The sequence below is a fragment of the Doryrhamphus excisus genome, chromosome 21, assembly GCF_030265055.1.
Source record: "Doryrhamphus excisus isolate RoL2022-K1 chromosome 21, RoL_Dexc_1.0, whole genome shotgun sequence".
NCBI classification, from domain to species: Eukaryota; Metazoa; Chordata; class Actinopteri; order Syngnathiformes; family Syngnathidae; genus Doryrhamphus; species Doryrhamphus excisus.
The window spans coordinates 14,154,579-14,180,172 of record NC_080486.1 but is presented as its reverse complement, the minus strand read 5'-3'; the positions used below and the strand labels follow the sequence as shown (position 1 = coordinate 14,180,172).

Sequence of the window (25,594 nt, the reverse complement as noted above, 5' to 3'; positions counted from 1 at the left end):
CCTCTGGTGGCTAGCCATGCTAATGTCCAGTCATGCTTCATGTGGCTAAGAAGGAAGATATGAAAATGGAAAGACTGTAGTGTATGTTACATTTGGAAATATAAGTCAGATCTTTTCTTTCATAAAAGTACGAAAGGAAAGAGAGGCGTCACCCCAAAGAGGATCCCGCCCAAAGCCAACATGGCCGTTCATGGTGGCAAAGGTCGGCGTGTGTGGCCTGCGGCTGCGTGTCCAGGATGAGAGCGGTCCGTGGAGATATTCCCGTCTCTTCTGCTGGCCTCAGCATTTCAAAGGAAAATTGAAAGGAGGAAATGGAGCACTCTCGCCAATGATGGCGCAGATGAAGGATCGCCGCTGCTGGGACTCTGACACCGAGCCAAGCCCAGGAGAACCACGCTCCCCGGGGAAATTTACCCAAGAGCCAGGGGGGGCGGGGCTGGGGGGAGGCATCGCAGACACTTGTAGTCATGTTCATTCTAGACATTCACCGTGTACCTCCCAAAGCTATCATGCTACATGCTAGCATGCCACACAAAGCTGTTCCCTTGCTAGACGCTGATGTCAATGCAGTGGGAACTAAAGTGGGAACTAACTTTCCTTTTCTTTGGCGCACGGTCGCTTGGGAGACGTAACCTAGTGCAACAAGACAACTCGTATTACATAAGTGAGGCTGGTATCCTTCCACCCAGCATGAGACACGCTCTACATTCTGCTAGCGTATCCTTCCGCCAGAGCGCTGGGACCAGTTCCAGTTCTCCCGTGGAAAAGGACCACTTTCATTCATTTATGGGAGTGGAACCTACGACCACCTGTTCTTACAGGACACGCTCTAATGTGGTGTAGTATGTACACAGGGTCGCTGTGTGTATGTGTGTGTGTTTGTGTGTGCGTGTGTGTTTGTGTGTGTGTGTGCAGGTAGGAGCGGGCCTCCCACACTGCTGGGAAGACTAGGAACAGCTTTCATTCCTGACTGGAATAACAAGGAGCTGAAAAGAATTCAATTAAATAGTCCCCTCTTTGAAACGCTACCGCCCACCTGCCTGCACACACACACACACACACACGCACACACACACACACACACACACACATACACACTCCTCCCACCAAAATGCTTGCCATTGCCCCCCCCCCCCCCCCACACACACACATGATCATTTGTGTGTGAGTTGCCCCTCCCCCTTCCACTCTTCCATCATCCGCTGCAGGTCATGTGATAACCCCACCAAGTGTCCTTACGCTGCTGAGGTCTGCCCCTCCCACCCGGTAGACCCGACACGCGGTGCCGATGTCGCGCATGGCGAGCGTGATGTGAGGATGAGGCGGTGTGTACGCGTAGATTGCTACTTCCTGCTTGATGGTGGAAGCCATGCTGGTCTTCTCCTCGAGTGTGCAGCTTGTGGCAGATGTTGGCGTCGTCTTCTCCAGCCGCCATGTTGTCTTTTAGTGCCAGTGATGGAATGGAGTCATGAGGTGGCCAGCATGTCCACGTCCATCCACGAGTGGAAGCTCTAAGAAGACCCTGAAGAAGTGGGGGCGTGTCCTCCTCGTCTTTCCATGGACACACCAGAGGTCTCCATCAGCACCCCTGACCTTGTCACGGCCAGTCACGCCCCCCCCCCCCAGAAGAATGAAGTCAGCAATTTGTTAGCATGAAGATGCTAAGTGTGTTTACTTCTTCTGCCATGAAAGATCTGGGAATAAGACGGAGAAATGAAAGGAGGGGCTGGCATTGTCGTGTGGAAAACCACAACCAAGAGAAGATGAGAAGGGGGGGGGGGGGGGTTGAGGCCATTTACCCTCCAGGAGGTCATCCTGAGCACACAGGCGGTCTTCCCAGCCTGATGGATTCAGCTCCATGTTGGCGTTCCGGTCGGGATAAGGAAGGAGGAAACATCTCCTGGAGACGGCTGATGGCATATTTGATGATGTTCTTCTCCCCTGGTAGATGAGCAGGCCCGCAGCAGAAGGTGGGAGGCGGTTAGCAGGATGCGTGGGTGCCCTCCTGGCTGGCCTCCATCCTCCGTCCTTTTCCTGGCGCTCTGGGGGCAGCAACCAGGGAGAAGGCGGGAGCTGGCGCTGAGACGCCCGGGGAGAGATTAGCGCTGACAGCACAACAAAGAAGAACCGTGCCAGCGGGCCTCCGAGCTCCTTCTGCAAATTCCCACGTAATGTACGCTTTACGGCGCCAAGGAGGATCAACATAATATCATCCGCCCACTTTACCGCATCACATCCAACAGTCGCATGCGGCCTCATTACCTGCCGTCCTGGCACGCCCCTAATCCCATCAGCTCACGTGGGACACGCCGCAGTCCACCTTCTCCAACCACCGCACCGCCTGCACCCTCATACCCCGTCCTACTGCTAAGGCTAGCATAAAGGTCAGCATGGGAGGTGGAAACTGGAGTGTCCAAGGAGGAGAATAACGCCAATCATCTAAACAGAAGTCTGATTCCACGTGAAGGACAGGTGTCTCCCCAGCTCCCCCCAAGAGGAAAGGAAGTAGAGGTGACCTTGAAAGGAAGGTTGAAGGAGCGCTTCATCACCATGCAAAGATGGCAGGATGTAGAATCCTTCATGCTCCGTAATGGCATGTTCACATGACCCCCCCCACCCCCACTCCAATGTATGTCTTAAATGGACATAGTACACAGTGGTGGTTATGTTTATATACTTATATACACTATATGTCTTAAATGGACATAGTACATAGTGGTGGTTATGTTTATATACTTATATATACTATATGTCTTAAATGGACATAGTACATAGTGGTGGTTATGTTTATATACTATATGTCTTAAATGGACAGTATGTAGTACATAGTACATAGTGGTGGTTATGTTTATATACTATATGTCTTAAATGGACAGTATGTAGTACATAGTGGTGGTTATGTTTATATACTATATGTCTTAAATGGACAGTATGTAGTACATAGTGGTGGTTATGTTTATATACTATATGTCTTAAATGGACAGTATGTAGTACATAGTGGTGGTTATGTTTTATATACTATATGTCTTAAATGGACAGTATGCAGTACATAGTGGTGGTTATGTTTATATACTATATGTCTTAAATGGACAGTATGTAGTACATAGTGGTGGTTATGTTTATATACTATATGTCTTAAATGGACATAGTACATAGTGGTGGTTATGTTTATATACATGTATATATACTATATGTCTTAAATGGACATAGTACATAGTGGTGGTTATGTTTGTATACTATATATGGACATAGTACATAGTGATGGTTATGTTTGTATACTATATATGGACATAGTACATAGTGGTGGTTATGTTTGTATACTATATATGGACATAGTACATAGTGGTGGTTATGTTTGTATACTATATATGGACATAGTACATAGTGGTGGTTGTGTTTGTATACTATATATGGACATAGTACATAGTGGTGGTTATGTTTGTATACTATATATGGACATAGTACATATTGGTGGTTATGTTTATATACTATATATGGACATAGTACATAGTGGTGGTTGTGTTTGTATACTATATATGGACATAGTACATAGTGGTGGTTATGTTTGTATACTATATATGGACAGAGTACGTAGTACATAGGACTGGTGGATGCTTATCCCTTCATGCCAAATGCACTGAAAGGAATCCTTTTGGTTGAAATATATATATTATCCATATTATGGAATGAAATCCGAGGTATCCATGCGTGTCGGCCTGTGATGATTAGGGAGTAGTGGAGCTCTGTCATGTGATCAGCGACAGCTCGCAGGATAATAAACGGAAAGCTAAGTGAAGCTTTCCTTTGCTCAGCACTTTCACCGCCGGGCGCTTCTTAATCAAAGTTGGCACCCTGGCAATTACCTAATTAGACATCAATTAATTGGCAACCTTCAGGTCGGCTGCCGCGTATGACCTGCAGAGTCAGGACTAGACCAGAGATTGATGGGAGGCCAGGCTGCAGAGCGTCTGAAAACCATGAAGAAATATACTAGAGTGCTTTTCATAATTAACAGCTAGCAAAATAATTGATTGAGACAAGGAAGCTTAATCACTGCACTCAATAAGCATCTAGCAGGCCACAGGAGACGCATTCATCAAAGGCAGAAGATACGCGCCTCGCTTCCTGTCATTATGCTGCTGCTTTGATCACGCTCCTATGCCGTACATATGTGCCCAGAGTGAACCCTCTTCCTGCCTGCTTGGAGGCCAGCTAACAATAAAAGCTAACTTTGGTGTTTGGCATTCTCTGACGTCCACAAGAAGCAAAACGTTTGGACGGACTCCACCCGTGGACGATGCTGCAGCGTGTGGAATAAAGCTGCTATTGTGGGAAGGCGCTTGATGGACTCCCTGCGGGGCCCCAGAGGTGCTCGGCCCCCCCACAGCGGCCAGCACAGACGAACACGATGTTGGACAAAGAGAGCAGAAGATGCTTGTGTGCAGGTTTTAATTCAGTCCCAACAACAGACATGGGTTTTTCTCCCCTCCGTGGGGGTCAACACTGAGGGGTGCGGGGGCGGGGTGACGGGAACACAATGTGAACACTGCTCCAGTTAGACCATCCATGTGCAAAACAAAACAAGACTACGAATACTTCCCACCTGAAGCACCAGGTGGCGTCACAGACACGGAAGACCACCACAGCTGAGTCCGGAGCAGCAGCCTTCAGGAGGATCCCGAAGGATCCCGAAGGATTCAGTGACCGGAAACAAAAACCCTCAAATCCACCAAATGGCAACACGGTTCACGTGAAGATGCAAAAACTCATCTCGGTCGCTTGGAAGCGCCCACGCCGCTCCTTTCCTTCCCGGGCTCGCCGGCGTCACGCCCACTTCAGCAAAAAAGCAAAAGGTCTGAGGCGGCCCGGCGTCTACCTGCCGAAGATGCTTTCATACTCCAGCAGGATGAGCTCCACTATCTGGTTCTGGTAGACCATGTGGACCGCTATGTTGCCCGTCTCCGTCTCCGGCCGCAGCAGCGTGGGTCCGAACACGATGGCCACGCTTTGGGTGGTCATGCGGTTCGCTTCTCCGTGTTCGATCACCCTGTGGGGACACATGCAAGGCACGTGCGTCACATGTACTGTACACGCGTCACATGTACGGTACACGCGTCACATGTACGGTACACGCGTCACATGTACTGTACACGCGTCACATGTACTGTACATGCGTCACATACTATAAGGCATGAATGTACATTCTTCCTTCATTGGAGATGACAGGAGAGCAAAAGGCTCCCTTTCACTCTTGGGCTGCGTCTTCCTCCTGGGGGGGAAAGATGAGCGAGGAAATGGGATTCCTCTTGGCTCACCTGCGCAGGTGTTTGAAGAGGACTTGCATGGTGTCCTGGTTGGCCTTTGGCAACTTCTTGATCAAGTCTTTGATGGAAGTCAATCGCTGCTTGTAGTCGCAGCATTCTGAGGCAGAGACACCATTGTCAGGCAAACAGCACCACCTTGTGGACGAATGCTGCACTTGGTTTAGTGGTGACCACTAAGGTGTGTTTCTTACAGTCCACACTCGTCCAATACATAGATATCATGCATGATGATCATCTGGCTGCTCATACAGTACTCTATATGGACTGTAGTGTTACTGGAAATGTACTGTAGTAGTAGTGTATGGCTACTATATATGTACTGTAGTGTTACTGGAAATGTACTTTAGTAGTAGTGAAGTGTTACTGTAAATGTACTGTAGTAGTAGTGTATGGCTACTATATATGTACTGTAGTGTTACTGTAAATGTACTTTAGTAGTAGTGTAGTGTTACTGTAAATGTACTGTAGTAGTAGTGTATGGCTACTATATATGTACTGTAGTGTTACTGTAAATGTACTGTAGTAGTAGTGTATGGCTACTATATATGTACTGTAGTGTTACTGTAAATGTACTTTAGTAGTAGTGAAGTGTTACTGTAAATGTACTGTAGTAGTAGTGTATGGCTATTGTATATGTAGTGTAGTAGTAGTGAAGTGTTACTGTAAATGTACTGTAGTAGTAGTGTATGGCTATTGTATATGTAGTGTAGTAGTAGTGAAGTGTTACTGTAAATGTACTGTAGTAGTAGTGTATGGCTACTATATATGTACTGTAGTGTTACTGTAAATGTACTTTAGTAGTAGTGAAGTGTTACTGTAAATGTACTGTAGTAGTAGCGTATGGCTGCCGTATGAAGGAAGCGTGTACGTAGGCGAGCGGTGTGGTGAAGCGACGTACTGATGGCATGAACAAAGTCGTTGAAGGATCCATAAGTGAAGAGCGGTTCAGGAAGTTCCCGGAAGAACATCTTGAGTGCTCCCGTGGTGACGTGGATGTCCTCCCACTTACTGTCCTCCAGCTGCACCTTCTCGTCTGGCGGACACACAAGAAGTATTTCTAGCTGATAGGGATAGTACTGCAGTATTTCCAAGAAGATTGATGTATTCCACATCATCCAACAGCAACTCTGTCAGCATGGAAGCGTCTGACAGACGCCCTCTGCTTGACGTGGTCGGAATTGCATCCTGATCAGACCCCATGCCAAAGACAATAGATTAGAATAGATTAGGTTAGCCCCTCCCCAACATGGATGCTAAGTGTGCATTCCTCACGCCCCATTTTCATGTTCAATTCCATAACATGCTGGGAGCCTGGCCCCACATGGCCCCCGGGCCGCACTGTGGAGAGCTAATGAAATATGTGCCGACTTATGACAGATGATGTTTTACCGTGATTGACAGCAAAGCGCAGCTTCTGAATCACCGCCAGGTTCCCGCTCACTCGGTACAAGCCGTCGATGCTCAGACCTGCACACAGCGTCAATGTACACGCTGGATCAGAACATATCATAAACACATACACATATCAGCATCAATGTACACACTGGATCAGAACATATCATAAACATATACCCCCTGTCATATGATCATACTGTGCTATCGCTAGGCAAGCTAATAGGCAGGTGATGTCCATCCTACCCGTGTTCTCCACGTGTTCGATACATGTTCTGACAAAGGTGGGCACGGACGTGTTCTCCCGTTGGCACAGGCTGCTCAGTCCGCATCCAAAAACCTGATCTGATCACAAAGCAGAGAGAACCTAATTAGCGAGGGCTGTTTGACGGACACGACGTCGGCGTGGTCTTCCTGCGGCCACCTTTGATGTAGCCTTTGTCTCGCACCGCCTGGTACGTGGGTCGACGGGTCAGAAACTTCTTCAGCTTCATGCGAGTTTTCTTCTGGTCTGACGTGTCCATACTCACGGAGGTCTTCATCACCACTGTAACAAAACAGCAGATGGAGAAGATGGGTGCATGGTTACCGATAACATCTCAGCCCTGATGTCAGCAGCCCGCACCTTGCATGAGACAATAATAGCAGTGGGACGGTGACTATAGGGGTGTTATTTCATGTCTGCAGGGCTCTAATGTTAAAAATCGTACTTAGATGTTCCGTTAGATGGGAATTGGGTAATGTTTGCCGCCATCAAGATGGATGAGGATAGTGCCCACCTCTGTTCTTCTTGGAGTCCCGCTGGTCTTTCTCCTTGTCCTGTTTCTCCGCTCCTGGAGATTCCGGCATGTCCTCCTCCATGGCCTCCTCCCACTCCCACGCCTGGACACACGTACGGTTAGACGCCGACTCAGAGCCACCAGTCCCAGGAAGTCCTCTCACGTGTGCGCTCATGGTCTCAGTCAGGGCCCGGTACCAGTCGCTGATGACGCTGTCAATCTCCGACTGGATCAGCAGCTCCGTCCCCTGGCGCGTCTTCAGCTGAGGAACAAGAGGCCGCAGGTGAGAGGAGCGTGATGCGCGTCTTGGTCCCGACGCCGTCGGTACCTCAATGACGTGCTTCTTGCTGGACTTGTCCTTGGGGGCCCAGTCCACTGATCCACCACGCAGGTCCACGGTGAACTCTGGCTTGGATTGGGTGCTGCCAAACTTCTGAAAGGCAACGATGCAGAATGAGTGGCAAGGTCGCTCGCAGGTCAAGTCGGAAGAGTGACTACATTAAGTAGTCATTAAGTACATTAAGTACATTAAGTACATTAAGTACATTAAGCCGCCACGGCAATAGGACTTGAGGAATGAGGAAAGGAGAAAGTATTGAACAGGAAGAAGGCGTATTCCGACATCCACACGTACCCAGCTGGTGCTGCCGCCTTGACCTTTGGCGAAGAGGAGGGACGACCCCTGCAAGACCGTCCACGAGGACGCCCAGTTCTTCCTGCGGGTCACACCAAAGTGTCATTTGGAATCAAACATCGTCAGAGAGGCAGAGACCGCCCAACATCCAAAACCCCCCACCCCCCCGCCCGTGCACCCCAGCTTCCTACCTGACTTTCTTGCCATTTTCTGTAATTTTGGTGACATTGAGGACCCCGCACTTCTCTGACGGCTGTGGAGGAACACAGCAGCCAATCACAAGCTGGCAGACACTGATGCTATGGCCAGGTCCCACCAGTAGGGGGCGACCTTTCTTTTCACATTCTGGACTGTCGTATTCATCTTAAAAAAACAACTTATGGAGTGAAACATGTCAAATGGAAACAAAGGTACCAATTAGTATATTATACTATTACATTCTTTTCAAAACTACACCTTCTTTTTCAGTTCAGTGGATTCATTTGAATACACTTTCAATTACAGTACCTCACCTGGATGTACAGGTGGTATATTACGTGGATGTACAGGCGGTATATTACGTGGATGTACAGGTGGTATATTATGTGGATGTACAGGCGGTATATTACGTGGATGTACAGGCGGTATATTACGTGGATATACAGGCGGTATATTACGTGGATGTACAGGCGGTATATTACGTGGATGTACAGGTGGTATATTATGTGGATGTACAGGTGGTATATTACTTGGATGGACAGGTGGTATATTACGTGGATGTACAGGCGGTATATTACGTGGATGTACAGGCGGTATATTACGTGGATGTACAGGCGGTATATTACGTGGATGTACAGGCGGTATATTACGTGGATGTACAGGCGGTATATTATGTGGATGTACAGGCGGTATATTACGTGGATGTACAGGCGGTATATTACGTGGATGTACAGGGGGTATATTACGTGGATGTACAGGCGGTATATTATCTGTCCCTGTCGTGTACGTGTGATGATGTATGAGGGACGTGATGCCATGCTTCCTCTTCACGTATGAAGTTATGGTGGTATGGTATGGATGCTACGTTACTGCTGACACGCAGGATTAACACGGCTGACGTCTAAATGTACGATGACGAAGGCCTACATATGATGGTCAACTTTGCCATGCGGATGCTAGGCTAGTGTTAGCACGCACACAGCTCCATGTTTAGCCTCTATGGTTATCGTCATGTGTGCTGACAGGTGGCATGGCATCACGTGTGGACGTCATCCGGAATGACGTCCGGCCAGGGGCCACATGTGCGTTGGCGACACGATGAATGTAGAGGATGTGGTCGGGTGGCGCGGCTAGCCAGAGATGGCGACACGCGGCAGGAGATGAGACTGAAAGAGGATGAGCGGAAAGACGACGGTGATGATGGTGGTGGGGTACTAACAGTTGAGGGGTGCTTAGGAGACGACGGGCAGGAGTCGGAGTCGGGACAGCTGTGCTTGGGGGCCGGAGCACATTCCTAGCGGGAAAAGCAGCACATGATGAGTTCCTACTGTTCCCAAGACGAGCAGAAGTGTGCGGTGGAAGCACAACATGGACTGGCGGAAGAAAATGGTGTGTTAGTCCTGGAAGACGAGGCGGAATAGCCACAGGTGTCCAGTAAGGGAAAAGTGAAAAGCTGGAACATTTCCTTTGACAACAGGGCATACGATCACCCTCTCTGGATAGGAAGTAAAAGTACACCTGTAAAAGTCTACGGCTGAATAGAAATGCTTTCTAAACATCTGCCACCAGGGGTCGCCAAACACCAGGCCGTTGGAGGGCCAAAGTTTAAGGCTCAATGACAAAAAAACATTTAAAAAATGCATTTGGAAATAACGTCAAACATCAAATTAGGAAATACGGGCCATACTTTTATTAAAAAAATCATCTCCAGCCAGAAATGTCATAGTTTTGGTATGTTCATGTCCTTTGTTGCCAGCAAGGACCATTCAACGCACCATTGTGTGCACGCTAACCCCCCCATGAAGAGCAGGGTGAAGCCTATAACGATGGTCATCAATAGCTGCGGTCGCAAACGTCCTACCTTGTCGTTGTGATCGAGGACGTACGTGCTGTGTCTCCACTTGGTGAGGACGATGGGGTCCGGCTGTTTCCTCTCCAAGCTGCGACTCTTGGGGGCCTCGCCGGAGTGGGGGGAGACGTTGTACTGCGTGGAAAGAGGAGTAGAGCTTCAAAGCTTTTCACTCGGCCGAGCTGAGCCTCCCCTTCAGCCCTACCTCTCCTTTGGCTGTCCACAGCAGCATCAGAGAGACGCCCCTCGCCCAGCCCTGCAGCGCCACACCCGTGAGGGGCCTCTAAACGTGTCTGCCTAGCCGCTAATCACTCAGGGAATGCCATGCGCTCCAAAGCCTCCAGATTAGTCATGTCATGAGCTGTTAATAGTGTCTCCTGTCGGCTTGCCAGGCCTTCACCCACTTACATAATCAGGGCTGAAGGGGAGGCCTTCTATTAAAGGTGAGCATCTCAGGTAAATGGCGTGGGAATCCTACCTTTGGTAATTCCCATTCAGACCTGGATCCGTCAGCGTTGTAGTAGTACGGCCGGCCTTGTTCATCCACGTGCTTTATCCACTGAAAACACATGAAATGAACATTCATGCCATTTCTAAGTCAGACTTTTTCATAGTTTGTCTGTCAGTCAGGTGTGCCTTGTCTATCAAAGCTTCTAGTATCTATGGCGTTAGAGTGGGCTGGTTCCTGGTTTTTGGCGACACCTGGTGGTCGCATTAATTCATTGCGTTGGGCTTGTTGTGACGCCATGCTTTGGTTTGGCGGTGAGATGTTTGGAAAAGGAAGGTATGATGTTCAACAGCTTATGTTGTTGATAATAACTGGATGGCACCACATCAAAATAAACAAATATATATGCTTTTTCCTTTTCATTGGATTCAATGACATTGGACGTAGGATTCAATGTTCATAAATGATAGTTGGGCATAGACAATGTGATTTGAACACTATTATAGCCCTGTAAACACGTACTAACATCCCTATAGTCACCTTGACTCAACTACCACAACACATTACTCAACTTGAAACAGCTGCCAGCAAGCAGGTTAGTGAGCTAGCGAGCTAACAAGTTAGCATGCTAACCAGTTAACATTGATTTGATTTCTTCTAAACATAAGAAGCCAAGAACTTAGCACCTCCACGCAGGATGGAGGAGATCTGATTTTCACTCTATGATGAGACATGCGTGGCTGACTTGGGTGACGTCACGTCAGCTAACGTTGCGATGGCTTCATGACTGCCACCTGGTGGCCATGTCGATATATGACTAATAATAATTATTATTTCCTTTCTGAGGAAAACCAGCGATGTAGTGAGGGAGCAATAATGGATGACCGTATTTGCATTCCATCAAATCCCCTTTTCGCTTTCTGGGGTGTTCCAGTGGTTGGGGGTTCAACGCCAGGAACAGACTGCACGTACTGTACCTTCTCTTGGGTGTATTCCGAGACGTAGAGCGTGTGTCCGTGCTCGTCCAGCTCCTCAGACCAGCCTCTAGGGGGCGAGCCGTACTGGCTGTCGGACTGACTGGAGTGGGTGCTGTGGGTGCTGTGGGTGCTGTGGGAGCTGTGGCAGTTTTCTTCTGACGAAAGCAGCTGTTGACACAAGAAGCGAAAGACGCACGTTAAGACTAATATTTCCTCTCCATGTTCAAGTGGAATGTTCAGCCAGTTGGTGAAGGCCAAGCTAGCAGACAAAAGACACCAAATGTCCAGGAACCTTTAGTACCTGGGACTAACGGATACCTGTGGGCCGCTGTGTTGTGGGAACCTAAAAGCCAACTACCAACCCACAGCACCTACCAGGTAGACCAACAGCCCCACAAAGCCATATGGGCCAGCACTCACCTCGCTCTCCGCTGTGCCTTGACTATCTCCTCGGAAGCTGCTGGTGCTGGCGGTGTCGCGGGTGCGTGGCGGCTTCCACGTGCGCTCCCCCGTGGCCCGGTTGTAGTAGAAATGCCTGCCGCTCAGGTCTTTGTGGGTCTCCCAGTCACCGTGGATGTGGAGAGGAGAGCCGGACGGCACGGGCGGCAGGCTGGACTGGGAGATCTTCAGCTCCTGGAGGTTCGTGTAGACCGGCGAGTCCGAGCTGCCCTGGCCTGTCGGCGATGTCGTCTGGGAACGGAAAGAAGCCGACAGAGGCTCAGATTTGATCTTTACTTCAATAAATAAATAAATCAATAAGTAAATGTCAGCCACTTTTAAACTTCAGTGACCATGATCAGACACGACACAAACATCAGAACGTCTGCAAAAATGCTCTCTTTATTCTTGGCAGGCCGCAGATAACCCCCCCCTCTCCGAACATCCATGACTGAGATGGAAAACCTTGTGACCTTTGAAGAACAGGGAAGCTGATTTAAGATGCACCATATGGTAAGACCTTGGTAAGTCCACCTTCCCTGGCAGGTCACTATCTGCTACTTCCTCCAGGTTCACGCTCATTTCACGCTTCCTGGAATTTCATACATGACATGTAAGCTGCTAAAACCAGCACACGTTTACTTACAGATGGATGTGACTTTCAAGAACAATCCAATAACCATGAAAGTCTCTTCTCTCATCCCAGTAGTATCCATGTACATCTTGTAAAACCATAAGAGCCGTGTTCCAATCACTCGTACACTGACTTGCACCAAATAAGCACATTTGCCAAGATTGCATCACTTGGTCTTTTCCCCGCAGGTCACCTTGTATCTGCAGATCCTCACAAACACCCCATCCTCATCCTCAGCAGCTCTGCCATAACCTCTGAACGAGCGCTGCATCGTGACGCCGGGCGGGCGAGGGGGGGCGGGAAACGGCAACTCTTGGGGCCGTCGCGTGCAAGATGGATGCAGCGACAGCGCCGGAAGCGAAGAGGAAGAGGCCCTTTCTATCTCTCCAGCAGCAGTGGCCCAACAGGAAGTGGTGGTGAAACATGAAGATCTTCTCTGTAAGATGAGGTAGGTCTGTACGTTGGCTAATGTCTTAATCGTCACATGTTGCCCTCACACGGGAGGTCCTGGTGGCCATTTAAGGGCGCAGGCTTGGTAGAGCTGGCTGACCGGTGGAGACAGCCAGCCAATGACAGCCAGCCAATGGCAGCGTCAAGAGATGCTTGAGGATGGGATGCGAGGCCCCTGCCAAGCCGATACATCAATCCACTTGGCTCCCTCTCTTCCTTTGTCCTACGTGCCCCCGTCCCCCCTTTCCCAATGCATGGTATGGTCATCCAATGTTGGTCATGTTCTTCGGTGTCCCTTTGCCCCCAGACGACACCCCACTGCCTCCTCTTTCTCCCACTGCTCCAGAAGCCATGGTGCTGCTGCTGACAGCCGTGTCAATATGACCCCATTAACCTACATTTCCACCTCAGCGATCATCAGCCACGTCTGCCCCCCCCCCCAGCACCACCATGAGGGTGAACATTCTGCTCACGTCAAACCAGGCTGCAGCGTGGGCGTCATATGCAGCTGAGGAAGACGTAGACGAGGCGTGAGAACAAGACGCACACAGTGAGTCGCCGTCTTCGCAGTCAGCCTCGCTAGACAAGGCCGGACCGTCGTGCACATTTGACCTTTGGCTCTTGACCCGACAGCAACAAAATGGCAGCTGAGTTAAAGCGTGTGCTGTCGTTGGCAACTTCCCTTGCCAACAGGCAGAGGCTGCTATACTTCTACTATAACACCGATGCATCATGGGTATTAGTTTTTTTTATTAGTTTTTAACTTGTTCACTTATAGCCACCATGCTATCGCTAGCTAAATGAAAAAAGGAAAACAGGTCACTTGTCACTCATTCCTTGCCTCAAATCTTCTTGGCACTTCCTGCCTGAGATGCATCATGGGTGCTCCACAAAGACTCCAGCTTCACGGACTCATGGGTGCTCCACAAAGACTCCAGCTTCACGGACTCATGGGTGCTCCACAAAGACTCCAGCTTCACGGGCTCCCGAGTGTCTGACAAAGATGCGTGTTTCACAGACTCCCGGGTGACTCCAGTAAATCAAATATTCATTACAGTGACTCATACGAAGCGGGGTCGGTAAAAGGAAGGGCCCGAGCACTCGTGTACACTGTAAGCTTGTGGTACTCGGATGCTCGCATCCTGGTACTATACTTTGGACCATCCAAGTAGTGCTTGCTGTAAAAACGATTTGTCTGGTTGGTGGCAGGCATTGCAAAGCCTTAGCAGCCTTAGCAGCGCCCCCCCACCCCTGACAGCTGACAGTTAAGCCTCCAGTTAATGACTAATCCTGACCTAATGCCTCCAGCGTGATTGGTTTGAGCCAATTACACAAGGCCGCCTGTCGACGTGCTGATTGGCCGGCTGGTTCCAAGCAGAGATGGAAGTAGTAGAAAAGTAGCCTTTTGGCAACAAGCAAGAGAATATGACAGCAGCAGGTATTTCTCCAGCTGGTCAGCTCATAGTTTCCCCGTGAGAGGACTTGAAGATGGCCCATGGTCTCCCAGCGTTGGGATCAATCAAGTTGCAACTAGAAAGCAAAGAAATCCCTAAAAGCCAGCAGGATGTGAGGGACAGCATCACTGCTACAGTCGGTACAGCTTCTGGATCAGTGGCATGGAAAAACAAACGCTATAGAAGACCCTTCTGCTAGCTTGATGTTGATGTTCTCCTCTGATGTCCGATTATGGGGGTTTCCAGTTTGCAATGCTAAGATTAGATTGAGCTCCATCTCTCCCCAATGGCCACCGTTCACACCCTCAATATGGAGGATGACGGTGCAAGATGATCCATGAACACATGGACTGGGAGTCACCTTGGAACCTTCAGCCTGGTGTCAGGCTAGAGAAGGAGTTTCCAGGCTGCGGGGGTGCAACAACAAATCATTTGGCAGCAGACGTTGACCTGCATCAATATTGCTTTTGAACGTGGCTTTGCCGCTCAGTCATGACCACAGGATGAACCCGGAGCCACTTCCTGTCAGGAACATTCATTATGTTGGTAGCCTCAGGTTATTTCAGGCTGTGTTGTTGCAACACAACACTTTCACTACTTTCAGCAAGTCCCAGCTGCAAGGGAAGGGACACAACATGGATAGGAATTCTAACAGCAAGGCTTTGCTTGGCTGGCATCGTTTGCTTTGTGCTCCCCTATCTTGCTGCCTAACAGTGAAGAGGAACATCTAGCAAGAGGAGTTCTCTGGCTGTGCTAATGGCTATCACTGCAAAGCACCAGTAGTAACGTCCCTGGGCACGGTCCCAAGACCAAACACCTGGTCTACTTTTTCCTCAGCCAAGCAGCCTAAGCTTGACTAGCATTGGCCGAGCTGGCCGTGGGTCAAGACAGAAATGCTGGCTACTCACGAGGTAGTTGGGGCTCCTCAGGTAGGAAAACATGGTCCAAAACAGCCGGCCCTGCCAGGACTGAGGACATCCAAACAGGTGAGAAAGGACAGGCGGCCTCGCGGCATTCAGACACCCGTCCCGGTGATTAAAGGATCTTAAGAGATCTATCCGGCGCTTAAACGGGAGCGCTCTGGCAGAGAGACACAAAGACTTCAGCGTCAGATGGAGGAGTGGTGCGAGTGGAAAAGGACCAGCGTGGATTGCTTGATGGGCTCGGCCATGCTCAAAGTTCCCAAAAAGCCCAAAGTCGGTCAGACTTTGTGACCCGCAGTCACCAGGCTAAGTGAAATGTGAGCTGGAAGACTTAGACTCAAACCAAAGCCAAAAGATCAGGTCGGTGACTGACAGCAGATAGCCGACTGCTTCCCCTCAGACGAGGTCTTACTGCTTGGCCGTTCCATCCCAAGTACGGCGTGAGTCCGAGATAAGACCTGGTCCAAGATAAGACCAAGACTCCATGGACCCCCCATGCAGATCTTGACTAGTCCAACGCTACACGTACAGTACATGTGACAATATGGTTGCTTGTCAATGCACTGCGGTTATTTCTTCATGGAGGACCAACACTACTTAACACATTACTATTTTCTAGTAACAGGTAATCTCATGAAGTACTATTTCAAACGTCACATTGATTTATTACGGACTGCTATGGAAACCTCTCTGATCCACGAGCCGGCTCGCTCATAGAGATGGGACCTTCCTGAATGAGTCGAGTGTTTTCAACGACTCTTTGAAGTGGCCAATAAGAACCAAGACCAGGAGTCGGCAACCTTTACTATCCGCTGAGGCGACCCCGTAAGGAAAAAGCCAAAAGAAAACAAACAAAGTAGTTGAGATGAGAAAAGATGAGCTGATGGAGTACTCTTGCCTAGTATTGGAGATAAACGTACGTGACAATGACTGTAAACTTACCCGATTTCCCGTGCCGCTGTTTTGAAACCATCTCTCATTTATTTTTTAGAAATGTGCTATAGCTCTAGGAAAGCATGACTTTGCCTCCATGTTTACCTGGAGACCTGAACAGCATCCCGTCTGCTCATCCAGCAAGGACCTCTTCAAGTCGCGGACCCAAGATTGCTGATGGCTGGCGTGATGCTAGCAGCACATGTTGACCCCCCCGAGTCAGGTTGACAACGGAGGGCTTCCATCCAACACGACCAATCAGGTGAAAGCCATGAAAGGTGTTTTGCCTCCACCGGTGTTCTTGTCATTTGATATTTGGAGTCATGCATATGCTAGCAGTCTCTCTTCTCATGTTGCCCATTTCTAATGTTTCATATTCATTCCTCCTCATGCGTGCAGGATGTGACCCACATGGCCGCCACCCTGCCACCCTGCCACCCTCCTCCCCCACGGCAGCACCCACAGGTCCTGGAGCTCAGTCGCTCAGACGCCGGTGAGTCTTTGGCATAGTTGGACATCCAGTATTCAACGTACACGGATACAACACGGATACATCCATTGGGAAGGCACAACACGGACACATCCATTGGGAAGGCACCCAAACGCATCGTAGTCAAACGTTTACGTCCCACTTTAAGCGTGTTGCGTTCAAAGACCCCACATCCTTCAAGTAGAAGTCACATCCTTTCAGTGGATTTGTGGGGCATGGTTCTGACCTTGGCCGCATGGTGCACAAGTGTTTAGCATGCAGGCGATGGGAAGACCTGGGTTGGATTCCCCACTGGGCATCTCTGAGTGGAGTTTGTATGTTCTCCCCATGCGTGGCTTTTCTCCGCTTTCCAGCAGCTGGGGGTGGAAAGCAACCATTGTGGTGGTCCATGCCAGAGAGAAGGCTTAGTGTCTACACCGTCCATCACGTGTTCACGGCATCAGCAGCCCACCCGCCCACCAGTTATCCAATTAGCGCTCGCTATGTCTGGAGCCAGGACTGAGAACGGAAACCACATTTTGGACATGTATTTCTGTGACAGCCAGAGCATATTTTTACGGACGTGTAAAGCAGGCGTGGTCTCCAGACTCATCCACTGTGTTGTCATTGTTTGGTGACAGCGGCCGGTGGAAGGTTCCGAGCCTGAAAACACAGGCTTTGATTGAATGGAACGCTCAGTATAGAGTGGGAAAATAAGTCACGGGTTCACCACCTTACAAAGATACAAACGGCCCATCATCCGTGTGGTGGCATCACAACAAATCTAGAAACATCACTTATACATTGAAGTACTTCATCCCCGAGCAGAACAAAAGTACCCCAAATCTCAACTCATTATGTGGATCCTCTCCACCATCACGGGCAAGACCAAAGAGCTGACATCAGGGCTGTAGACCTGCTTAAGAAAATCCATCACTGGTGGGTGGAGCTGCGTAATGATGTCAAGAGAGTTGGGAGCAAGGTTAGCAAGAAAGGCCCGAGCAACAGACGCCACCGTGACAGCGCCATGCAGCGGCAAGTGAGGCAAAGGCAGCGTGTTGGAGGACATCTGTGAAAACATCCAGCAGCGCTTGCGTACCCGAGCTCCAGCAGCGCTTGCGTACCCGAGCTCCAGCAGCGAGGTCTTGGTCGTCCCTAACGCCGGATGAACTGGCACGGCATAAGAAAAGGTGCCGGCAGCTACTGTCCTCACTATGGATGGGACCAAGCGTGGCGTCCAAGACATCCAGACACCACCCAGGCACCAGGATGTCGGAGCTTGGTGGCAAGGAGGGCAGGAGGAGGAGGATGGGGGCGCTTTGGGAAGATAAATCACTGCTCCCAATGAAAAGCAGAGCAGTGGGCTCTCCTTACCTTCTCAGCACGTTGCATCGCCAGGCGGGCCTGCAGAGATGCACAGTGGCTGACGGGAGAGGCAGGGACCGACCTACATCCACCAGAGGAGGGAGTGATGCTTCCCCAAATCAATGCTTGATGGACAGCATCATCACACATAGCAAGGCCAGGATCAAGATGTCAGGATCAGGAAGTCCACGTGAATATGCATATTCCGTCCTTTAGAAAGGGAGCGCTATGGTTTGGGAGCAGTCCATACACCGTGTGGAACTGGTTGCTGATAAATCAGTGTGTGTGCACGTGTGTGTGTGTGTGTGCACGTGTGTGTGTGCACGTGTGCGTGCACCGAGGCAAGAATGTCAAGTATGCAGTGAAAAACAAGGCCAGACCTCCTTTTCAGCTGCTCCACTGGCACCAGAGTTGACGGCCACGGACCCACACTGGACATTTTTAACCCGCCTTTCGTGTACATCGTTCACATCACTGACAATCAAAGACTGCTAATCTCTTCTACAACATGTCAGACATCTGGCCTGGGGGGTCTGTGAAACCACCACAACGACTAAGTCACTAAAGTTAGTCATGGTTACGGAAGGAAGGGTTAGGAAGGTTAGCTTCTGTAGAGTACGTGTGGATAGCTTCCATTCACCTTCAATCTTCTCCTTGAGAGAAGAACAATAAAGTTCCTCACTATTCATTATCCCATTCACTGCTTCACAATGGCTGCAGTCAATTGTTGTACTAGCAGCAGTAGTAATAGTAGTAGCAGTACCAGTACTCGTGGTAGTGGCTGAGCGAGTGCCCGGCCGAGCGCCCGGCCGAGCGCCCGGCCGAGCGCCCGGCCGAGCGCCCGGCCGAGCGCTGGCTCCACGATGGCCAGCACAGAGCGCCATCACATCTTCCACTTGATGACACGCCATTGAGAGAGCAAGTCGACCGTTTGGTCCCTGGCACGTTACCACGGGGGAACAGTGTGCCCATTCATGATGTCACCACGCTTTGCCAGCACACCATTCAAGTCCCACATCCACCTCGTCTTCTGTGGAAACAAGATCCCGATGCTCAGGAGCTCCACGTGAAGCCACTAAATGGCAAGGAAGGACAAATGGGAAGCACACCTGGAGAGCACGGCCACGTCCAGGACATTTATTTAGCTAACAATTCACCTTGCTAGACTGAGCATCTTAATACTTGCAGCCAGCAAAGGGAAAGACTAAATATCTTTAGTAAGATGATTCCAGCCCTCTAGACATGGGATACACGCCTACTGGCGCCCTATTCCTTAATGGCGGCCCTGGAAATCAGAAACGTAAGACCTATTAGTCATAAGACGTCACATTGCGCCATGCAGCTACTTGTTGTTGACTTCCTGTGTTGTATAGCACAGCTAGTCAAAAAGAAAAACATGTGAGTGCTCTTCTCGCGATTAGACCATCTTTGACGTTGTTTGTCTCACTGTGCAGCACAAGCTAGCGACCAGAAAAGAAGTTTGAAAAGCTCATAAACAAGCTGTGTTTGTTCAAAAACGTTTGGCCTTAGTGAGTATCGATGTGTGAAAAACACTTTAATAGCCATCCAAAATCATCCTGGATTATTATTTTCAATGTGTTTGTAAACTTGATGGTGTTAGCTATCCCGTGTTGTAGCTAGCTTATTAGTATATTTAATGTGTAGCATATTTCATGTACATTTCTAGACAGTAATTGTACTTTCTGTATGTTGCAGTTACCACAGCCATGGATGCACGACAAGGAAGACGCACTGAAGCAAGAAAAGTCAGCCTCGTGAGTTGACTTCCTCAGGCGTTGGAGAGGCCAGTGTTCTCGTCTAAGTGTAACGCTACTGACACCTGGTGAGCACCGTACAGTACTACACCACAACATACTTCAATGAGTCTTCTGAATGTCTTGTAAGATCATTGTTACATTTATTTGACTTCATTTGGCCATTTATACATATGCTTCACTTAGAAAAGTGACATAGCTTCAATACGCATATTTTTCACCCAGAATTCAACCATGAATTATTGCTCCAACTTAATCACAGTGGACCGCCACAAGTAAATGGCAGTATGGGTAACCCTGCACTGACCAATTTCTAATCAGGAGGACCATGTGGTGATGAATAACGAGCTGCTCAGCAAATCAAGCGCTCCCAACATCAACATTAGCCAGTGGTAAGTTCCCCTGAGCGCCCTTGGAAACAAGCATCCGCCTTCCCAGGACGACATTTCACGTTCCGGGTGTACCAAATGCTCAGCAAGGAGGGGAACACTAAAAACATCATCAGCCTCCTGAAACGCAAAAAGTGTCAAATGTTTGCCAAATACCTCCGTGGCGGCACGCCGGCTGCTCAGGGCGTGTGCCCCAGTACAGTGCACCTTGCTGGGCCACCCCCCCCCCCCCATATGGCCATACTACTTCTATGCTCCTCCCGGCAGTAGTGACAAAGTAGTGGCCAACCAACAAATCCTCATTTGTTCCAGTCCTCCTTACCCCCCCCCCCCCCCCCCCCAAAGTGTGCACATACTCCATGTGCATTTCAAACAGTAGACATGATGCTATATTGCTAGCATATCCGCCTTGGGAAGCACAAAGTTAAAAAGGGATGGTGCGGTGTGGTCACATGGCATGGCATTCCCAGTGTTTGACGGGGTGGGGTGACGGGGGCTCCTCCATGTGACCTACTTTCCATTCAAGGCCGGCTGTCTTTGTTGGCGGCACGATGGAGGAGGATCCTGTGCAACAAAGACCCCGCGCTTCAAACAAGCTGACCCCGCCTCCGATACGCCACCCCAAAATTGGGGGGGTTGCCTGCCTCGTTTCCACAAAGACACAGCACATGAAAGCCCCCCCCCCCCCCCCGTCTACCAAGTCAAAGAAAGCAGTACCTCACCTGCATGTGTTCTGTTGAGCTGCTGCTGAGCTCATCCCCCGACTCGCCGTCATTGTGCAGCTTGCCGAGCCCATTTCCTGTCTGCTGGCACTGTGGGGGGGTCTTGTTCCGGTCTGGACTCTGGTTGCGGTCGCCCCCGTCTTTGAGCGGAGGCGAGTCGGCTCGCGTGCGTGGCAAAGTGGAGTTGCTGGCGTGGTGATGGTTGTTGTTGTTGTTGTGAAGCAGCACCAGCTCGGCCACCACCTTGCAGTGATGGGGGCTCCCCAAGTTCTGGTTGGCGTCCTTGACCGGAGCCGGCGGCGTGATGCTGTCTGAAGGCGACGGCGTGGAGGAGGGCGAGGAGCGGCCAAAGCTGGACATCTCCGGCTGAGGCCGGTTGATGTTCTCATTAGATGCCCTGCGGATATCCAGGACGGTGGGCTTGGCCCTCAGGGTGGGCTTCTGGGGGGGCATCAGGGCACGGCGCACCTCCCTGACGTACTGGGCTGGCACGTAGAAGGCCTTGGTGCCCTCCTCCTTCCTCACCTGCCACCAGTCCTCGTTGGTCTTCTTCACCAACATGTAGGACTCCCCCTGCCGGATGCTCACCATTTTGTCCTTGGCCTTGTACTCGTAGTCGTACTCCACCTGGACGTAGACCTGACCCGGGGCCGTGGGGGGTCCATCTCTGTCAGCCATGGCTGCCAGGCAAGCGTCCTTCACTCCGACGTGCGCCGCTCAACCGTCCAGGCCCAGGGGGCTCTTCATGTCCGACCGGGGTGGGCTGGGGGGGGTAAGGCGGAAAAACATCAACAGCTGTGGTATCATAAACGTCAACAAACATCATAACACAGGAACCTGCAGAAACATCAATACGCTGATCCTTCAGCAACGTGGATATGCTGCCTTCATGGACCTAAACAAACGTGAGCAGCAAACGGGTGTCCAAACGTTCCCATCAAGGTTTTCCATCGTGCGTACAGAAATATCCAAAAATGTAGACGTGCTAACGAGTAGTGTATCCATACTAGGGTGGCAGGTATGCTGGAGCCAATATATATGATTAGATATGATATTATATTATTCCATTCCAAAAACATGCTAGGTTAATTGGCCACTCCAAATTGTCCATAGGTATGAATGTGAGTGTGAATGGTTGTTTGTCTATATGTGCCCTGGGATTGGCTGGCCACCAGTCCAGGGTGGGACAGCTGGGATAGGCTCCAGCACCCCCCAACCCTCATGAGGATAAGCGGTATAGAAATAGATGGATGGATGATACAGCATCTTGCATATCTGTTTATCATTTATTTTTGAAATCATGAAATATTTTTCCTCATCTTGTAAAAAACTTTTCCTTTCAATATTGTGACTTTATTCTTCTGTTTCTACTTTACTCTTGTAAAATGATTTTCTTCTTGAATTGTATTTTTATGTGCCGTGGGCCGCCCTGGGCCACACTTTGGACACCCCTGCTTTACAAATCCGAATGAACTTTTTCCACTTTTGTCTTTTTTTATGTTGTAGAACAAAGGAGAAAAGGAGCGCTTGATTTGCTCATGCCAACCCACCTTCTGCGTACCTACGGCACCCCCCAATGAGGGCGGGCGGCTGGTAAGCGATACGGCGGCCTGATAAAGGATCCCCCTGGGTGCAGCACAACCTGACCCCACACAGGCGTTCCCATGACGACAGACACTCTTTGGAGCTGGCATTCCTACATCCTGCATCCCAAATACCGGCCTCATCATTGGGCATGGTGACTCGGGAATGAAAAGTATTTGAGATGATACCCGTGTAAGTCCACTCCGGGACCCCCCCTGCTGAAGGGCAGCCCCCGGGTTCAGATGCTGCTTCCGCCTGCCCAAAATAGCAGCCAGCAAGGATCCTGCAAGAGCAGGAGCTTTTAGCGAGGCGGGAGAAGCTGCTCGCTCTTAGAGGCCCAACCTCCTGCAGCGGCTCAGGCTGACAGCCTGGCACCCAGAATAGATCTACGCTGGGGGAGAAACCTCATTCAGCACCAGGAAGAACATGCGGTGTTACGTCATAAGCAGGCCTTCTTTCAAGGAACGCTGCTGAACAATGACCCGCACAGCGTAACCTCTCCTGGACATCAACACGTCTAGACGCAGGTCACTTCCATGGGCCAGGGGACGCAACTGGAGGCTTTTACCTGAAGGCTCCATCCCAGTCTCCAGTCTCCAGTCTCCAGTCTCCAGCCTCCAGTCTCCAGCCTCCAGCCACGATCACTGAAAAAGTCCTGCATGACGAGTGGTCTTTGTGCTGCTCTATGCGTCTCCACAGTAAAACCCCAACAGGCCAAAGGCCCCCGTAGATTCAAACGTGGAGCAGCGTCCAATTCCCAGTGCAGGGGTGTCACCCAGGCCTGCGTACTGACAATGCAAGGATGCAACCATCGTATGTGTAGAATTCTTTAAAGGGCTAAGGACCGCTTATGTACATGCCTTATGTACATGCCTTATGTACATGCCTCATGCACATGCCTCATGCACATGCCTCATGCACATGCCTCATGTACATGCCTCATGTACATGCCTCATGTACATGCCTCATGTACATGCCTCATGTACATGCCTCATGTACATGCCTCATGTACATGTCAGAACAAAGCTTGGTTTGATTATGAGGGATTAGCAGGGGGGCCAAGGTCTGACCGGATTAAAAGGCTTGAGCGCCAGGGACGATAATTACTAATTGATTGATCATACAAGAAATATAATAAACTATTCTTAAACGACAGAGCCTGCTAGCGGTCTTCATCAGAGTGACGTGACGGCTAAGAAAGACGACGACTTTGGTCTGTTAACAAGACGCCATGAAGGGACAAATGTTGGACCACATGAACTACACAGTCTTTTTTGCACATATTTTGGATGGTCATTTTGTTTTTGTATGCAGGTCCACCCTGGCGGGGGGGGGGCGTGCTGACCAGATGAAGAGGATGTTCTTCAGAAGCAGCAAGAACATGGCCGACTGCAGTGCAGCGTGCAGCCCAGCAACAGGTGAGACCAAGCAAAAGCACCAATCTACGGCAAGTCATAAAGCACGTGTGCCAAGCCACGGTGTGCAAGCCACGGTGTGCCGAGCCACGGTGTACCCCGCCCCTCACTCCCAGTCAGCTGGGGTAGCCCCCTGCCTCAGTCATAGAAAATGCCGTGCATTGTAAGAAAATGATGCCGCATCTATCCCAACACCTGTACCTTTCTTGGTGTGCAGCAAAATAGCCCCAGGCCGGGACCCCCGGTCCCCAGCCCCCAGCCTTTGTCCCTGTCCTTCCTCCCCTGCATGAGCAGCATCCACTGCACTCCTGCATCACTACATCACTCTGCAGGTCTGCGCTGCACCACCATGCTCCCGTTTCCTCCAAAGGAAGTATCCAAGGTTCATACACGGGGGCTAAGGGACGAGGGAATGTCCGAGGGGGGGCATGGGGCGGGGCGGCAATGCCGCACAAAGGCATTTAATTCATGCCTTTTGGTAACAAAAGCCACCCAGAGGACATTCCTGGATAGTCGGAGGCGGCGAGCGATGGCAGCCGAATAAGGAGCACCCCGAGCGGGCTCCAGCAGCCAAGCACGCCGCGGGAAAATCTCCCAAAACACCGGACGTGTTCCGCCAACGCCGCGCTTTCTACCGTGAGGCGTCCGGCATTGGGAGCCTCAGCACGACCACTATGTGGCCATTCCTAACCGGGTATGACGCCCGGACAAAGCACGGCAGGTCGGCTGATCCACAAAGACGCGTTAAGACACACGGACAGCCTTGAATGCAACACAGTAGGCCGCCATGGCGGCACAAAGCTCGAAAAGACAAACACCAACCTTTCAAACTCTTTATGCACCTGAGAGATGTTTCGCCTCCCGACTCAGTATCGGCAGTCTGCAGCTTCCATCGGCATTGTCCTTATGATCCGGAGTGGGCGGGGCGATTCAAACATCGATACGTCGATACCGACGTGATGAGATTTGCTATTTTTACCAGTTCGATCCCATCGGTCGCGGGCTGTCCTGGAGCCTATCCCAGCTGACTTGGGCACCCGCCTGAACGAGTTGTTGTCCATGTTTGGTGTTCCTATGAATATTATAGATTGTTGTATTTGTATCATTGTTGACAAATCCCCATTTGTTTATAAAATAGTTTTTTCTTTGCCTAATATAATTGAGTTGTGTTTTACCGTGATTCTTACCATCAACCAATTTCTAGCAAAATCACTAAACGATTTCAAGTAAAATTGAAGTATTGGTGTCAGTGCTGATATCGGTAATACGGACTCTGTACTTCGATACCATGATTAGCAGTATCGCCCAAACCTAATTAAGAATGCATCGTTAGTGGTTTCATGACTTCCGCTTTGCATGTTGGCCGGAACCCGGAAGTGGTGATGCATCTCACTGGCTAGCTTGACTCCTTGTTGAAATTAAGCCGAATATAAAGTGTTTCC

General features: G+C 50.1%; 1 protein-coding gene across 4 annotated transcripts; it reads right to left on the bottom strand.

Annotated features, from left to right (window-relative positions):
* Positions 1-4,432: 4,432 nt before the first annotated feature.
* arhgap12b (Rho GTPase activating protein 12b) lies at positions 4,433-25,082 on the bottom strand. Of its 4 annotated transcripts, none has more exons than XM_058060069.1 (18): positions 24,975-25,082; positions 21,154-21,916; positions 12,022-12,291; positions 11,602-11,769; positions 10,655-10,735; positions 10,189-10,311; positions 9,547-9,621; positions 8,321-8,382; positions 8,130-8,211; positions 7,824-7,928; positions 7,659-7,757; positions 7,496-7,598; positions 7,141-7,263; positions 6,963-7,061; positions 6,714-6,791; positions 6,223-6,357; positions 5,316-5,421; positions 4,433-5,047 (listed from the first exon to the last, which is right to left on the bottom strand). In XM_058060069.1, the coding sequence occupies exons 2-18, from the start codon at positions 21,829-21,831 to the stop codon at positions 4,873-4,875; spliced, it is 2,562 nt and encodes an 853-aa protein (XP_057916052.1). In that variant the 5' UTR covers positions 21,832-21,916; positions 24,975-25,082; the 3' UTR covers positions 4,433-4,872. The 4 variants fall into 4 exon arrangements, with proteins under 4 accessions (XP_057916052.1, XP_057916053.1, XP_057916054.1 ...); XM_058060070.1 differs by having other exon boundaries at positions 7,824-7,925; XM_058060071.1 differs by lacking the exon at positions 9,547-9,621.
* Positions 25,083-25,594: the final 512 nt, after the last annotated feature.